This window comes from Hemiscyllium ocellatum, chromosome 12 (genome assembly GCF_020745735.1).
Source record: "Hemiscyllium ocellatum isolate sHemOce1 chromosome 12, sHemOce1.pat.X.cur, whole genome shotgun sequence".
NCBI lineage: Eukaryota > Metazoa > Chordata > Chondrichthyes > Orectolobiformes > Hemiscylliidae > Hemiscyllium > Hemiscyllium ocellatum.
This window is the reverse complement of record NC_083412.1, coordinates 81,523,140-81,539,975: the sequence shown is the minus strand read 5'-3', so window position 1 is coordinate 81,539,975 and position 16,836 is coordinate 81,523,140. Positions and strand designations below refer to the sequence as shown.

The following is a 16,836-nucleotide window of genomic DNA, read 5'->3' as shown; positions in this document are numbered from 1 at the left end:
ATTTTGGTGAAATGATTTGGAAGTTAACTATCCTTAGTGGGAACAATGCTTATTACTTTTTTTTCTGCAAGGCTGAAACTCTATTTTAAAATGTGTTCTTTATTCCCATGTCAGCGAAATTAGTTTCTCAGTGTCTAGAACATCACACCTTTTAAACATTTTACACCCTCGGGTCAGATCATCCTTAATCTTTTATAATCAAGGGGCTACCAAGCAAGACCTTGAAAACTGTCTCACAATGTAACTACCTAAGCTGTGGTATCGTTCTGGTCAATGGGCTGTGGTCATCCTTCAGACGAATATATCCTTCTGAGATGCACTCTATCAAAAGCTGAAAGCAGTTGTCCAGGTGGGGCCTATCAATGGTCTGTACAATGATTTTTGTGTATTAACTGGGATGAGAAGGGACGATATGGGGAACGATTTTAATGAATTCTGAGGGTGCGAAAATAATATGATGCGCTATAATTCAAATTTGCATGGGAACATGCCATCGGAAAGCGAATGATGAAACATGCGCGTTCCATTCCACCAGAGAGGGCCAGGTTATGTGAGTGAGGAACAAGTGCAAGTGTGACCGTCTGGCTGAAGACGGTTAGATTTCTCCCAGACAGAGGGGCTGAGAAAGGGTTGCGTTTGGAACTAAATTAACATCTGAAAAGTAAAGGAACACTTTGATCCTTCATTTCAAAATTTGAGGGTCAGAATAGAGATTGGGTAGGTCGCGGCTTAGCACCTAGTGTACAAATTGTTTTGTTCAGCGGGTCAACTGATCAGATTAGGAACCAACTTGTTTTTTAACGCGTAAAAATAATGAAGCCACAAGGACCGCGAAGGGGAAAACAATCTATATGCACTTCTGTAACTACATTGTACGTTTATAAGATATAACCTCGTAGGGTTCTTTTTGTAAAATATCAAGACACCGTTGGAGCGTGTAAACCGGCAGTGTGTTTAATGGTAAGTGAGCAGTACATCTAATGCAAAACATGCCATACTTGAGCGAAATTTGCACCATCTCAGAAATTTAGCGAAAGCTCACAATTAGGTCTAGTTAGGTGAACAGTGTGTTCCATCACATCATGGCCCTCAACGAGTTCATTCATATAATTTATAACCAACCCGAATAAATCTCAGTTCGTGTTCTGGGACCCATGCTTTAATTGGTTAATCTTAAAGGCTATTTTCATGCCCTTTTCCTCAAAGATTGAGGGTGAGATAAATGCAGACAATACCTGCCAGTGCGAGAAGGTGGGCGGGGGGGGGGGGGGAGGTGGAGGGGAGGGAAATTGATAACATGGGGATTGACAAAGCTAGAGACGGGGACTTCTTTCAAGGACAAAGCTGAATTAACGTTTTCCTTTCGTAAAAAAAAGGCCACATTCTCAAATTGCGGCGGTTCCAATTAACTTCCTCCTCACAGCGATCCGTTCCCCAACAAAAAGGGCAACTTGCATTTATATGGCACCGCCCAACTAGTAAACTGTCCAAAGCGCTTTGCAGAACATTACAAATAAAATTGATATCAGAAAATATGAGGGCAGATGACCAAAGCGGGTCTTAAATGATAGTAGAAAGATAGGCGGAGGTGAACCGAGTTTTGAGGGAAATCCAGAGAAAGAAAGTTGCTATCTTTCGATATTTTCTATTTTTCTTCTTTATGTCTCCTTTTCTTTTTCACACTGTCAACAATAACAAAAAAAAGCTTTTATGAGACATCACGGCGCTAGAAATTGACTTCTAACCATTGAACGATGTATAAGATAAGCCATCTGCTTCTCCACATTAACCTTTTTCCTTTTTGTCTGCTGCAATCTCTCAAACCAGTTGAAGGCTTCAGCCTTTTCCCTGGCGTTGTGATTTATTATCTTCTTAAGTGTGCTACAGTCACCTATCCTTGTCGGTTATCAAGCATTCAGCTACCCTAATCCCATGTACCAGTATTTGGCCGAAACCCTTGCACATTGTGGCATTTCAAGTATTCACCTAAATACTTCTTAAATGTTGTGGTGGTTTGCAGCTCCCCCACACTGTTGAGCAGTAAGCTTCAGGCACTCACCAACCTTTGGTTTAAAAAGAAAGCCTTCCTGAAATCGGATAAAAGCAAATTACTGCGGATGCTGGAATCTAAAACCAACAGAGAAAATGCTGGAAAATCTCAGCAGGTCTAGCAGCATCTGTAAGGAGTGAAAAGAACTGACGTTTCGAGTCTAATTGACCCTTGATCAAAGCTTTGACCAAAGGTCAATTAGACTCGAAACGTCAGCTCTTTTCTCTCCTTACAGATGCTGCCAGACCTGCTGAGATTTTCCAGCATTTTCTCTGTTGGCTTCCTGAAATCGTCTGTAAACCTTAATGCAGTGCCCCTTGGTTATGGACTCCTTGACCAAGGAGAAAGATCTAAACCCATCTAATCCTATTTCTGTTTCTCAATATTTCCTCCAACCAATCATTCCAATCCACTCCCCCCAACCCTTTCTCTGCTGTAAGGGAAACAGCCCCACCCTATCTTCAAACCCAAAGATTCAAAGATCCTTAGACAGCAGCTTCCAAACCTACGACCACATCTAACTAGAAGGACAGAGGCAGCAAATAAAGCACCATCGGCAAATTCCCCTCCAAGTCCCTCACCATCCTAACTTGAAATATATCTCTGTTCCTTCACCGTTGCTGAGTCAAAATTCTGGAATTCCCTCTCTACGGGATTGTGGGTCAACCCACAGCAGGTGGACTGCAGTGGTTCACAAAGGCAACTCACCTCCACCTTCTCAAGGGCATCTGGGGACAATAAATGCCGACCTAGTCAGCAAAACCCACTTCCTACCAGGGGTTTAAAAAAAAACGCTGCAGCCCAGGCAACCACCCAATGAAATAAAACTTTAAAATCTGCCAAAAATTGATATTGTTGGAAGAACTGAGCAGATCTGGCAGCATCTGTGGAGAAGAAACGGAGTTAAAGTGATCCTTCTTGATGAATCTCCTCTCCAGGTTGATCACACCCTTCCGATAGAGTGGCGGCCAGAACTGCACACAATACTCCAGCCGTGGCCCAACAGCAGTGCCTCAACTTTAAAGACAAGTTTCCCATATACTTTCTTAACTACCTTATCCTCCTGCTCTACTGACTTATACCAACTTTCCTCTGATGTTATAGCATCATAAAGTCATACAGCATGGAAACAGACCCTTCGGTCCAATCTGTCCATGCCGAACATAATCCCAAACTGGTCCCACAGTCTACACTTGGCCCATATCCCTCTAAACATTACTTATTCATGTACTTATCCAAATATCTTTTCAGCTGTGCCCGCATCAATTTCTCTGGCAACTCATCCCACACAAGAATCACTCTCTGTGTTAAAAAAAAAGTTGTCCTTCATTTCCTTTTTAAATCTTCTCTCGCCTTAAAAATATGCACGCTAGTCTTGAAATTCCCTACCCTATGGAAAAGTTACCTGACATTCACCTTATTTATACCGCTCATGATTTTAAAACAGAACCCCCAATGCTCCAGTGAAAAAGTTCTAGTTCAGCCAGCCTCCCCGTGGATCTCAAACCTTCTGTACTTCCCTATTGTTCACCTTACTCCCCTGTCTCACAAAAAAAGGTGGTTAATACGCTGACCCAAAACGATTTTCCACTTGCGGTTTGAACTTCTTTCAAAGTTCTTAATAAAAGCATGAATAGTGTCGTTGGAGGTCATGGAGTCATTACAGTCACAGATAGAGGCCACTCGACCTATCGAGTCCATGCTGGGCGTGTGTACTATACATTTCAAAGAGGTTCTGAAGATTTGACTCCTTACCTGAGACAAGCCCAAATGGACGGATGCAGTTTCCGAAATGTACATGATTTTACCGTCGGACGCGACTACAAAAACAAATCCGTCTAGAGTCTGAAAACGGAACAGAATAAAAAAAGAATATCCGTAAGTCCGTCTATTTTACGATAGTGGTAATTACTTCCGTTACTGCAACGGTACACAATTCCCTGAACTTTACGTTCACCAGGTTAACCAGACGTTGCAGTAATCCAAAACATTTCATTGCAGGAAAAAGGGATTTGAAACGAGAGAGGAGGGAACGCTGTATTGAATGGAGTTTGGGGGAGGGCGGGGGAGGCTGTGAACAAGCGATAGTGAAAACGATCTCTCCGTTACTCTGCTGCACGTCTAACCGCATCATTCTCTACCTAGACTCGGTATGCGTCTGCGTTAAGTTCCATTACCTGAAGTAAGTGGGATCCCAATTCTCTGGCCATATTGTCCAAAGGACTTAGGCGACTGGACTGTCCCCAGGCGTCTCCCAGACCTGAATAAGAAACACCAAGTACATGAGCAGATCCCAGAACCATGTCAGTTATTAACTGCTGATACGAACGATCGACTGCATTAACTTGACAACAAGACGATGGCTGATCTCTGACAATAACCAGTAAATTCCTCTCCGTCTTGAATGTAACAATTGTTTCTCCACCGGTTTATATTGTTTGCTGACCCCCCCCCCCCCCCCCTTCCAGCAGAACATTGGGTTTCGTTCTCTCCACAGTTTCTTTCCATTCCCAAACCACTGTCACTTTGCGGCTGTCTCTGAGCCTGCGGTACTGTGGCGAGGTTTGCGTTATATGTTTGTTGGTGTGGTCGCCGTGTGCACTATGTGTTCTCCCGGTGATTAGCATTCCTTGTTGGCAATGACTCAAGGGTAGCACTCACCTTTCAGAAGCTTGTGAATTCAAGTCTCTTTCCGGACACTTGGGCCAGAATATAACTTAAATTGACATTTCTATGCGGTTTTAGGAGACCATAAGACCATAAAACATAGGAGTGGAAGTAAGGCCATTCGGCCTATCGAGTCCATTCCGCCATTCAATCATGGCTGATGGGCATTTCAACTCCACTTACCCGCATTCTCCCTGTAGCCCTTAATTCCTCGAGACAACAAGAATCTATCAATCTCGGCCTTGAAGACATTTAGGGTCCCGGCCTCCACTGCACTCAGTGGCAATGAATTCCACAGGCCCACCACTCTCTGGCTGAACAAATGGAGGGAGTGTGCTGCATTGTCTGAGGCAAAAATGCCTCGTTGGTGTCGTCGGAAAGGTTCCTGTCACCGTATTCCGAATGATAGCACAGCAATTATTCCGTGGTGGCTGTGTTTTTATCCCTCAATCACTTTCACAGCAAATTATCTGATCGTTACCACACCGTTGTTTGAGAAAGCGTGTGGTGCAAACTCGCTGACTAGTTTCTTTAATTTACAACAAGTAAACTTATTTTGTGATAGAGGTGGTGACAGGCGCTACGCAAGGGCAAGTTTTTGTGAGTGCCGTATATATTTGATGGTGTGGAGGAGCTGGTGTTGGACTGAGGTGGACAAAGTTAAAAATCACGCAACAGGTTATAGTCCAACGGGTGGATTTGGAAGCACTAGTTTTCGGAGCGTCGCCCCTTCATCAGGTCATCTTCTTCTTCAGGAGCAGCGCTCCGAAAGCGAGTGCTTCCAAATCAACCTGCTGGACGATAACCTGGTGTGTGATTTTTAATTCCGCATCTGTTTGAGTTGGTGCCCTGCCTTACGCATTGCTGTGCACGCATGCATTTAAGCTTTTAGTACATATGTTGTATTTGTGTGAATATGGGTAGAAGCGATGTAACAAGCTGAATATATGTTATCTGCAGATATACACCATTCCGATGTAGTTGTGACGATGAGACGTGCTTATGTATATTTACATGATTTTATCACTACGCATGGAAGATAATTATATGCGTATGGGATGTACACGTGGGCCAAGAATTATAGTCACATCTGACACCAAATTCACTCTGATTTGTGAATAAAAATAGATGAGAGTTGACTGACGCGGAGCAGCGATAGAATGCCCCGTTTCACTTCCTTACACGGCTCTTTGCCGTTTGATACATTTCCACCAGAAATCCTACCACACTGATTGCAACATGTCATTCCGATCTCCAGGTTGGTCAGTCCCCTGAGCTGTGTGGTAGCGGAGAAAAATAAATCACACCTCAATCACCACCTCTCCTCCAAATAAGCTCCTAACTGATTAGCTTAGATTCCTAATCTAACTGATTTATTAGAGATGAATTCTATCAAAAATAGGCTTAGTCATACACGTGTGACTGCGACTACAGTAATGTATGGGAACATTGTGCGCTTCAGAGCAACTGAATAAGTGAAATTCTGAGGTGAAATCTTTCTTCAACACAGAGCGTCCGTCGCCTCTTAACCTCCGATACCAACTCCCTACCTCACACCCTTGCAATTTAGAAATATTAGCAGAGCTTCCTTTAATAATCACCTGATGAAGGAGCGTCGCTCCGAAAGCTAGTGCTTCCAATTAAACCTGTTGGACTATAACCTGGTGTTGTGTGATTTTTAACTTTATACACCCCAGCATTTCCAAATCATGTTTAATAATTTGAGCAGTCTTCTTTACTCTGAAAACATCCAGGTCCACACACAGTCCTCCAAGTGCCTAGTTTGTCTTTGTCAGAAGTCACACGACACGAGGTTATAGTCCAATGGGTTTATTTGAAATGTCAAGCTTTCGGACTGATTTCAAGTAAACCTGATGTCGTGTGACTTCTGACTTTTTCCATCCCAGACCAACCCTGACACCTCTACATCATATTCAAAAACCAAACCGTGTTGCTGGAAAAGCTCAGCATGTCTGGCAGCATCTGTGAAGAGATATCAAAGTTGAGGTTTCCGTTTCGGTTCCGGTGACCCTTCCTCAGAAGATCAGATTTGTCCTTTGCACTTGCTGTTCGGCGAAATGCTGATGTGTTCCCTGCTACAGCCCGATGAAGACCAGTGTCAATTCTCTGCGGGTTTCCGCGAGGTTTCTGGTAGGTGGAGAGAAGTTGTAAAGTGCAGGAAGATAATAGTCGGTATGCACTTGAAGAGGTTTTATATATGTAGACCCGTGGGTGCTATAGTGGTGTATGTTTACAGATGGGAAGGACAATCTCATCCATGTTTTTATGGAGTATATCCGTTTGGTTGCCCATTGATAGCACGGAATGTTTAATGGGCGTCTTCTGTTTAGCCTGGTGCTGTTTATCTGCATTTGTATGCAGTCTATGGTTTGTGCATCTTGCCGGTCACATTTACACAGACGATTGTGTGTGTGTGCGCGCGCGTATGTGTGTGCGTGTGTGTATGTGTTTGTATGTGTGTGTATATATGTATGTGCGCGTGTGTGCATACTCTAGGTTTACACATGTATGTGTGTATGTATGTGTGTGTATGTTTGTGTGTATGTATGCATATGTGCGTGTGTGTGCGTGTGTGTGCATACGTGTATGTGTATGTGTGTGTGTATGTGGGTGTGTGGGAGTGTATGTGGGTGTGTGTGTTTATGTGTGTGCATGTGTGCATGTATGTGTATGTGTGTGTTTATGTGTGTGTATGTGGGTGCGTGTTTGTATGTGTGTATGTGTATGTGTGTGTATTTGGGTGTGTGTGGGTGTGTGTGTTTATGTGTGTGTATGTGGGTGTGTGTGTATGTGCGTGTGTGTGTTTATGTGTGCGTATATGTATGTGTGTGTTTATGTGTGTGTGGGTGTGTGTGTATGTGGGTGTGTGTGTATGTGTGTGTGTATGTGTGTGTTTATGCGTGTGCATGTGGGTGTGTGTGTTTATGTGTGCGTATGTGTGTGTTTATGTGTGTGTGTGTGGGTGTGGGTGTGTGTATGTGGGTGCGTGTGTTTATGTGTGTGTATGTGGGTGTGTGTGGGTGTGTGTGTATGTGCGTGTATGTGGGTGTGTTTGTATGTGTATGTGTGTGTTTATGTGTGTGTATGTGTGTGTATGTGCGTGTGTGTGTTTATGTGTGCGTATGTGTATGTGTGTTTTTGTGTGTGTGGGTGTGTGTGTATGTGGGTGTGTGTGTATGTGTGTGTGTGTTTATGTGTGAGTATGTGTATGTGTATGTTTATGTGTGTGTGTATGTGGGTGTGTGTATGTGGGTGTGTGTGTATGTGTGTGTTTATGTGTGTATGTGTGTGTGTATGTGCGTGTGTGTGTTTATGTGTGCGTATGTGTATGTGTGTGTTTATGTGTGTGTATGTGGGTGTGTGTGTATGTGTGTGTATCTGTATGTGTGTTTATGTGTGTATATGTGGGTGTGTGTGGGTGTGTGTATGCGGGTGTGTATGTATGTGTGTGTGTATGTTTATGTGTGTGTATGTGGGTGTGTATGTATGCGGGTGTGTGTGTATGTGTGTGTATGTGGGTGTGTGTGTATGTGTGTATATGTGTGTGTGTGTGTGTACTCTAGGTTTACACATATTTCCCATCTCTTGTTCGATAGCGTCGATCTCTATTAGCTAACCCACAGCCAGGGAGCAGGCAACCCTCTTCACATAGGGCATTGAGCTTGATGACTGAAATGACTGCTCGACAGCCTTACTGCTTTACAAAAGATGCAGTGGCTCGCTCTACGTCAAGTTAATGAGTATTTATTTAAAAAGTTGATGTTTCTTCTTATCGTTACTGTGGGGTCCGAAGAATTCTCACCATCCAGACAGGTTAACCGTCCCCCCACCCCTCCCCCTCTGGAAATCTCCTGCCAGACATGCTGAGGAATGCCAGTATTTGCAGGTGCTCTTCCAGAACTTCAGTCTCTTGTTGCCACGAGATGTGTGTGTTTATTGGTGTTTTTCTAACTGTTTGGCTTTTGGGGATTCAGTTACATCCTGCTCATAATGCTTCTTCAGGATTGATGGGATTTCTTAGCAATAATAAAAGGTATATCTTTAGAAAGACCGTACGCTGTGTGGGGCTCTATCTGAATCTTAAATGGATTGGGATTCAAGATTTTATTTTGCAACAAAAACTAAGATTATCCAATGCAGGCTTTCCCCCGCAAGTCCTCCCTCTATCCAAGTTTAAAATAGACATATCTTTGAATTAAATGTAAAAATACAAGCCGAGAAAATTTAATGCGTGTAGGCGTCGGGTGCAGGGAGCATTTGCAGTCTGCCAAGAGACAAGATTTGTGATAGATGAAAATGTCAGCGATTTTCCTGTTATTGCTGCTTCTTCAGAATGAGTCCAGACTTATTACAAACTGGAAGGTGAGTAATTAATTTTGGGACATTCTATTCATAACGCTGTATGGATTATTGCTCCAATATAACCTCTGGGTCTTTCCATTACAGACGTCTAGATTAGCTGCATTTTGTGGTCCAATAATTTGAAACACTTCTCTGAAAAACTTCTCTGGCTAATAAGATTTTAAAATCGATCAGGATGCGAGTAGACTTTTAACAATTGATAGCTGCTTTGCGTGACACTTACAGCAATGTGGATTTTTCCACTGTTACAGGGACAGAGATGCTGTATTCTATACTGGGAGGTGGATCCGCGGCTTCAAGCCGCACTGCAACGCCAGAATTGTTTGTGGTTCATTGCCAACTCTCCTGTGCAAACGTGGGGCCTCCACTTGCATTATTGCGCATCACTAGCATTCAGTATGTTCCCATCAGAATGTTAAAACAAAATACAAACAAAGCCGAAAATAAAGAATTGAGCCTATGTATCATTACATACCTTCAAAGAATTATAAAACAACCACCTAATCTTACTTTACAGCTGATGATTATAAACCAGTGTAGTGGTTTGCATTTTGTAAGATCTGCTTCCCCCTACCCTCACCCGATGAACATTCACCATCCACCCTCACCAAGACCAATCAATTCTTTCTGAGGTGCAGTGTCCAGAATTGGATGCAGTTGTTTTGGCTTGACGTGGGCTTCATTGGGTAAGCAATTGTTGCCCATCTTTAGTTGCAGTTGAAATGATTAAATTCCCTGCAGTATGGAAACAGGCCCTTTGGCCCAACAAGTCCACACTGACCTTCCAAACAGTAACCCAGCCAGACCATTCCCCTACCCTATATTTACATCTGACTAATGCATCTATCACTACAGGTAATTTAGCATGGCCAATTCACCTGACCTGCACATCTTTGGATTGAGGGCGGAAACTGGAGTACCCAGACAAAACCCACACAGACATGGGGAGAATATGCAAACTCCACACAGAGAGTCACTCAAGGTGGGAATTGAATCCAGGTCCCCGGTGCTGCAATGCAGCAGTGCTAACCACTGAGTCACCATGTCACCATGGTGCTGGTGAGCTGCCTTCTTGAACTGCTATAGTCCATTTGATGTAGATAGAGCCACAGGGAGGAAGTTCCAGGATTTTGACCTAGGCACAGTGAAAGAACAAAAATATATTGTTCCCAGGATGGGAGTGGCAGGTGATAGTGTTCCCATTTACTTGTGCCCTTGTCCTTTTAGATAGTAGTGGTCATGGAACAAATACACAGAATGCTACAGAAACTCAGTAGGTCTGTTAGCATGTGCAGAAAGAGAAACAGATAACATTTCAAGTTTGACATGACTCTTCTTCAGAAGTTTTGCAGTTATGGATTTGAAAGGTGCTGTCAAAGACGCCTGGTGAGTTTCTGCAGTGCATCTTGTAGATGGTGTTCACTGTTGCTATCATGCGTGAATGAAGGAGGGAATGAATGTATTGTGTGTGGTTGAAGGAGGGAATGAATGTTTGAGATGTGTTGCCAATCAAGGTGCTTTGTCCAGGATGGTATGAAGTCTCTTGAGTGTTGTTGGAGTTGCACTCATTTAGGTAGGTGGGACTATTCCAGCACATTCCTGACATGTACCATGAAGGTTGTGAATATACTTTGGGAAGTCAAGAGTTGAGTTAGTTGCTGCATGATTCCAAGCTTATTACTAGCTTTTGCTAGACTTGCTGAGTTTCTCAAGAATATTTTGTTTTAATTTCATATTTCCAGCATCCATGCTACTTTGCTTTTATGTGTATTTTAGTGGACACACAAGGCCCAGATGCCAAATTGTCATTACATTGCTCCATTTATATTGTGCCATAGTTAACAGTCCGAGAAGGCTGATAATTATGACTGGCAGACAGAAACAGTAACTCCTCAATTATCCTGTGATAGAAGAATTACTAACAAATAATTACCAGTGAATAAAATTTGTATTGTTATATATTTTTATTAATAAGTCTTAATAGCTACATTTAAAAAATAATTTCTGTGCAAATCAACCAGACTCTGAGAATGAAAGAGAAAGGTTGCTTCCTATTATTTCTTGTCAGTCATGATTATCCTTGCATAGAGAATGCACAGATATGGTAATGATTGGGATACTGTATGTTTTAAATAAGGTGAAGATTGTGCAACACTATATTGTCTTAGAGTGAGAGGTCAAGCTTAGGAAAATCCAATCAAATTAAGCATTGCCACATTCATAGCATAACTTTTAACTTAAGAGAGGGTTACAGTAAGGGTTCCGGGAACCATGTTTTGAGAACTCCGGGTATCCTGAGGGGAGTTAAAGTAAGATATGAAGACCCCGACTGGGTTTAGAATGATGTGTAAAGGCTGTAGTTAGCCAGGGATTTCTGTGTGAGTTTTGTCAGTTTTCGGGGCTAGTTCACCAGTAACTTTGTCAGCATGAAAACTTGAGGTGTTTTGTTTTGAGAAATGAAGAGGTTTCCTGGCCAAAGATTAGGTTCTGGATTCAGTTTGAAGTCTATCTTGTATTTCAGTTAAGTATAATTTTTGTGTCTTTTGTTTGTTTCTTAATTAGTTTTTAGTTGTTAGATGATTAAACTTTTAAAGAGTATATATAATTAATTAACCCAGTCATCTTGCTGCTGGAACTGTTAAGTTTCTTGCAAAATTTCTGTTTTTATCAATATTCTTGCCTTGGCTGATGTCATATCTCTGTTGAACCTGGAATATTTAAACTATAGAATTTGAAGAGGTTACTTTGAAATTTGGTAATTCAGTGTATTTTAATGTATTTTTTGGATGCAACATCGGTGGTTACATGTTTTTCTACACCAAATCCATCTATTGCAGTTTTAGTCATTTGATTAATCTATCAAAGTTCATTGCAACTTTCTGCTCCTGTCCACTTTATTTACTGTGCCACCTAATTCAATGTCATCAATGAAGTTAGATTTTTGGCTCACTATTCCTCCATTCAAGTAAGTTGTAATTGCTGTGAAAAGCCACAACTCCAGAAACATCCTGTTATTTTGACAAATACACATTATGCTTATTCACTGTCCTCTAGCTCCAAATGAATTCCCCAGTTTAGCCAATTAATTGTCTCCAAATCCAGATGGTACACATCGAAATGTAAGTTTATGACATAGTAGGAAATCATTGGATGCACTGTGTCGGACAAGAAGTGCTATCCAGTCTAATCCCACCCTGCAGCTCTTGTCCATATCTTAGTGGACTATTCCACCTCAAGTATATATCAAACATTTTTTAAAAATCCAATGAGACTTTCTGTCTCTACTATAATTTCTGACCTCTACCACTGACTGGGTAATAAAAAAAAAATTACACCTCAATTCATATCCTGTCCTTTCACCAATTATTTGAATTCATTTCCTGGGTATTAATTTCTCTGCTAACTAAAATTAGTCCTTCCTATCTAGGCCCCTCATAAATATATCAGCCATTTTAAATCTCCCCTCAGCTTTCCCTGTTTTAAAGAAATCAAACACAGCCTACCCAAACTTTCCATCTGAACAAAAGCCATATTTCTGACAACATACTCACAAATCTCCTTTGTACCATCTCTTCTGTGTTCAGACCCTTCCCTGATGCAGTGAACCAAACTGTACAAAGTTTTCTAACTGTGTCGACACAAGAAGACACGGGATATATAGAACAGAAACAGTCCATTTTGAAGCAATAGATCCATGCTAGATTTGTGCTCCCATGTTACCTCATTTAAATATATCTAACTATATCATTGAAATGGCCCACGAAACCCTCAATTTTAGCTACCCCAGCAATATCTGCACAATGCTACTTAGAGATGAGAAATAAATTAGCCTTTTAAAAAAATCTATAAGCCTACTTGTCAATTCCCTTTTCTTTCATTTACTTGTTTGCATGTCACTTAAATACATCTATACTGTTTGCAACATCCACTCTTGATTGTAGCGATCTCTACATATTCAACATTCTTTTTATAAAAACGTTTCTCCTCAATTTGCAATTGGATTTTTTGTGAACTATTTTATTTTGGTTTTATCCAAACATTTCAGTGCCTTTCCTAATTTAAAACCCTCTATTAGGTCACCCATTTTTGAGAAAATTGACTTTAAAGAAAATTTTATTCCTTTCCTCATGCTTCTGTTACAATGACTTATATTTATATAGTTAATTTAACAAAATATGTCAAGGTGCATGGCAGCAGCAGTATAAAACAAATTATGAACCTAAGCTATGTACGGACCCATTGATTCAAATAAACTAAAAGCTTAGTCAGAGAGATAAATTATAAAGAATGTCTTAAAGGAAGTAAGTAAGGCAGACAGATGTAGCAATGGAGAGGTATAGGGAAGGAAAAAGCTGATACAAAAACTCTCTGAAGCTCTCTACTGACAGGAGCTTCTACAAATTGTTCAAATCGCTGCCAACACATCTTTTAAACTATTTGCTTTGAGTGTAAACACCTTAATGGTAAGGCACAAGGAGAGGAAAGGAAGAAAATTCTGCAGTCCAGGTCCCATCACCTTGTGAAGTGTCCTGCTCCATATGTCCAAATATCTGCAGGTCAAGAGCAACCTGTTCAGTCTCATGATGCCATAGTTCAGACCCATAACCCTGAATTGACTGGATGGACAGCAGATGACAGAAGGTAATCTAAAGCAGGAGGCCACACCAACTGAAGGCATGGCCAACAAGAGTGCAGCAATCACAAATGGAAATGCACAAGAGGCCAGAATTAGTGGAGAGCAAACAGGTTAGAGGTTTGTTGGGTTGGAGGAAATAGAGATAGGCAAGGGCAAAGACTAGGCCTGGGATGGAACTAAAAATAAGGATAAGAATTTGAAAAATCAAGAAATTGCTTTCCTACAAGCCATTGTAGGTCTTCAACCACAAGGCGATAGGTAAACATGACTTTCTGTGAGTCAAAACACAAGCACAATGACCTCACGTTTATGGATAGTCAAATATGGGAGGCCAGAGCTGAAAATGTGTTGCTGGAAAAGCACAGCAGGTCAGGCAGCATCCAAGGAACAGGAAATTCGACGTTTCGGGCATAAGCCCTTCTTCAGGAAGGGCTTATGTCCGAAACGTCGAATTTCCTGTTCCTTGGATGCTGCCTGACCTGCTGCGCTTTGCCAGCAACACATTTTCAGCTCTGATCTCCAGCATCTGCAGACCTCACTTTCTCCTCGAATATGGGAGCCAAGCCAATTATGCACTGGAATAGCTGAGCGTGAGGTAATGAAAGTATCTCTAGCATCATCTTTGGAAATCTTCCCTACACCCTCTCCAACTGCCTAGTGGTGACCAAATATGTGCATAGTACTCTAAATATAGTTTAACTAAAGCATAACTTACCTACTTTTCAATTCTTTTGCTCTTGAAAGGCTCTTCTATTGCTTGGCTTGCTCATGTACGGCCTCATTAACCTTGTTGTCGCATTTAGTAATTAGTGCCTTTATACTTCAAAATTCCTTTGTCCCACTAGACTCACAATTCACCATCTTCCTTCTCAAAATGCTATGCTACGCATTCATCTGCACTGAGCTCCATTTGCGAATTATTTGTCAATTTTTCATTTTTTACCTTCTTCCTGCAATTTGTTACTGTCCTCCTCAGTATTGACCAATGCTTCTAAATTGATAGTCATTCACACATTTAGAAATTCAATTTCTAATTCTAAAATTTTAAGTTACATCTACTGCATTGCCATCGTCCCTTTTCACTATCATCTCCTCTAAAATAAATAAGATTGGACACGTAAGATGCTTCCTTTTTGAAAACTGTGCTAATTGTTTTCTTGATTAGCTTCCTTAGCAGGGATTCAGGCATTTTACCTGTCACTGATTTTAAACTGACTAGTCATTATTCTATTAGTACATCCTGTTCTCCATCTTAGGTATAGGAATTATGTTAACTGTCAGTCCTCTGGCACTACAAATATTGTGTAATAATGCCTCTGTTATTGCTTGCCAAGATTATTTTAAAATGCATGGATATAATCCCTATAGACCAGCTGGTGATTTCTTGTGAAGTTTGATTAATTTCATATTTATTTCACATGCACTTATCTCATTATTCATCTCATCACCTAATGTCTACCTGTTCTATTGCCCTGGTAATTACCAAAGAAGAAGAAGAATTATTTAATATGCTTGCTATTTCTTTACCAAAATCTTCTGTGTTATTTTGATTATCTCTTAATGGTCGTGTCTTGCTTTATGATCCTTGGTAATTTAATTCCAGATTTCCTTTTTTTTGTTTTTAAAATTTCTTTGCTAATGTCTTTGCATTCTCTCTCATCATGCTCTTCCTATCTCGCTGTGTGTATCTCTTTCCTTAAGTAAAATTCTTTCATTATGTCTTTATTCATCCATGCAGTGTCTTTAATGTTTAGTGTTTTCTTCCCCTTTCAGTGAATACATTTTCCTGAACTCTATTAAATACCATTTTGTTTGCCATTGTCCTACATTATTGTTTGCTAATGCATTGCACATTTTATTTCCCAAGTTATATTCTCAGCCACTCAAAATCAGCTATTTTCCATTCTACTAATTTATATTTTTGCTGTGTTTATGTCCTTCCCTGGTATTATCTTAAAACATACTATGTTTTGGACAATAACTTCTAGGTGTTTAATTAGTTCTGAACTGTTCGAGCTAACCCTTGCAGACCTGGATTCAAATCTCCCCATGATAGATGGTGAGGTTTGAATTTATTCAAAATTTAAAAATCTAGATTCAAAACAAAACAGCTAGTATAATAATGACTATATAACCACTGTCAATTTCTGTTTTAAAAAAACCCATTTGGTTCACTTATGTCCTTTAGGGAAAGAAATCTGACATCTATAGCTGTCTATCCACTTTGATAAGAATAACGGCAAAATGGACCATTATTTAAAGGGTGAAAAATTGCAGCAAGCTATTCTGCAGAGGGACCTGGGCATCCTTGTACATGAATCACAAAAAGTTGGTTTTCTGGTGTGGCAGGTAATTAAGAAGGCAAATGGAATGTTGTTCTTCATTGCTAGAGGGATGGAGTTTAAACATAGAGAGCTTATCTGCAGCTGTATAGGGTGCTGATGAGTCCACACCTGTGTACCATTTTGGTCTCCTTACTTGAGAAAGGATGTACTGGCACTGGAGGGGGTGCAGAGGTGATTCACTGGATTGATTCCAGAGTTGAGAGTGTTGGTTTAGGAGGAGAGATTGAGTAGACTGGGACTATACTCAATAGAAGAATGAGGAGGGATCTTAAAGAAAAATATAAAATTATGTAGAGAAAAGATAAGATAGAAGCAGGGAGGTTGCTTCCACTGACAGATGAAACTAGACCTAGTGGACATATCCTTAAAATAAAGGGGAGCAAATTTGAGACTGAATTGAGGAGGAACTTCTTCACCCAAGGGTTTTGAATCTGTGGAATTTCCTGCCCTGTAAAGGAGTTGAAGCTACCTCATTGAATGTTTTTAAGGCAAAGATAGAGTTTTGAATAATAAAGGATTTAAGGGTTGCATTGAACGAGTGGCTAAGTGGAACTGAGTCCACAAAAAGTTCAGTCAAGTTCTTACTGAATGGCAGAGCAGGCTCGACAGGCCAGATGGCCTACTCCTGCTCCTGTTCCTTACATTCTTATGTCCCTATGTACTGATATAACCTCACAGAGGCAGGTATCCTGACACCTTTTACTTATATGTGTATAGCACTCGACACTGGTCTGGTTTCCTCAGAGCCAGCTCTC

The 16,836-nt window shown here is 40.9% G+C and overlaps 1 protein-coding gene across 1 annotated transcript in view; it reads right to left on the bottom strand.

Moving 5' to 3' along the window:
- sim2 (SIM bHLH transcription factor 2) overlaps positions 1-16,836 on the bottom strand; it is a 98,118-nt gene that overhangs the window by 54,327 nt on the left and 26,955 nt on the right. The window contains exons 2-3 of the mRNA XM_060833207.1: positions 4,228-4,310; positions 3,806-3,895 (exon numbers count right to left, since the gene is read on the bottom strand). Coding sequence (XP_060689190.1) covers positions 3,806-3,895; positions 4,228-4,310 — 173 coding nt within the window. The remainder of the gene's footprint in view (positions 1-3,805; positions 3,896-4,227; positions 4,311-16,836) is intronic.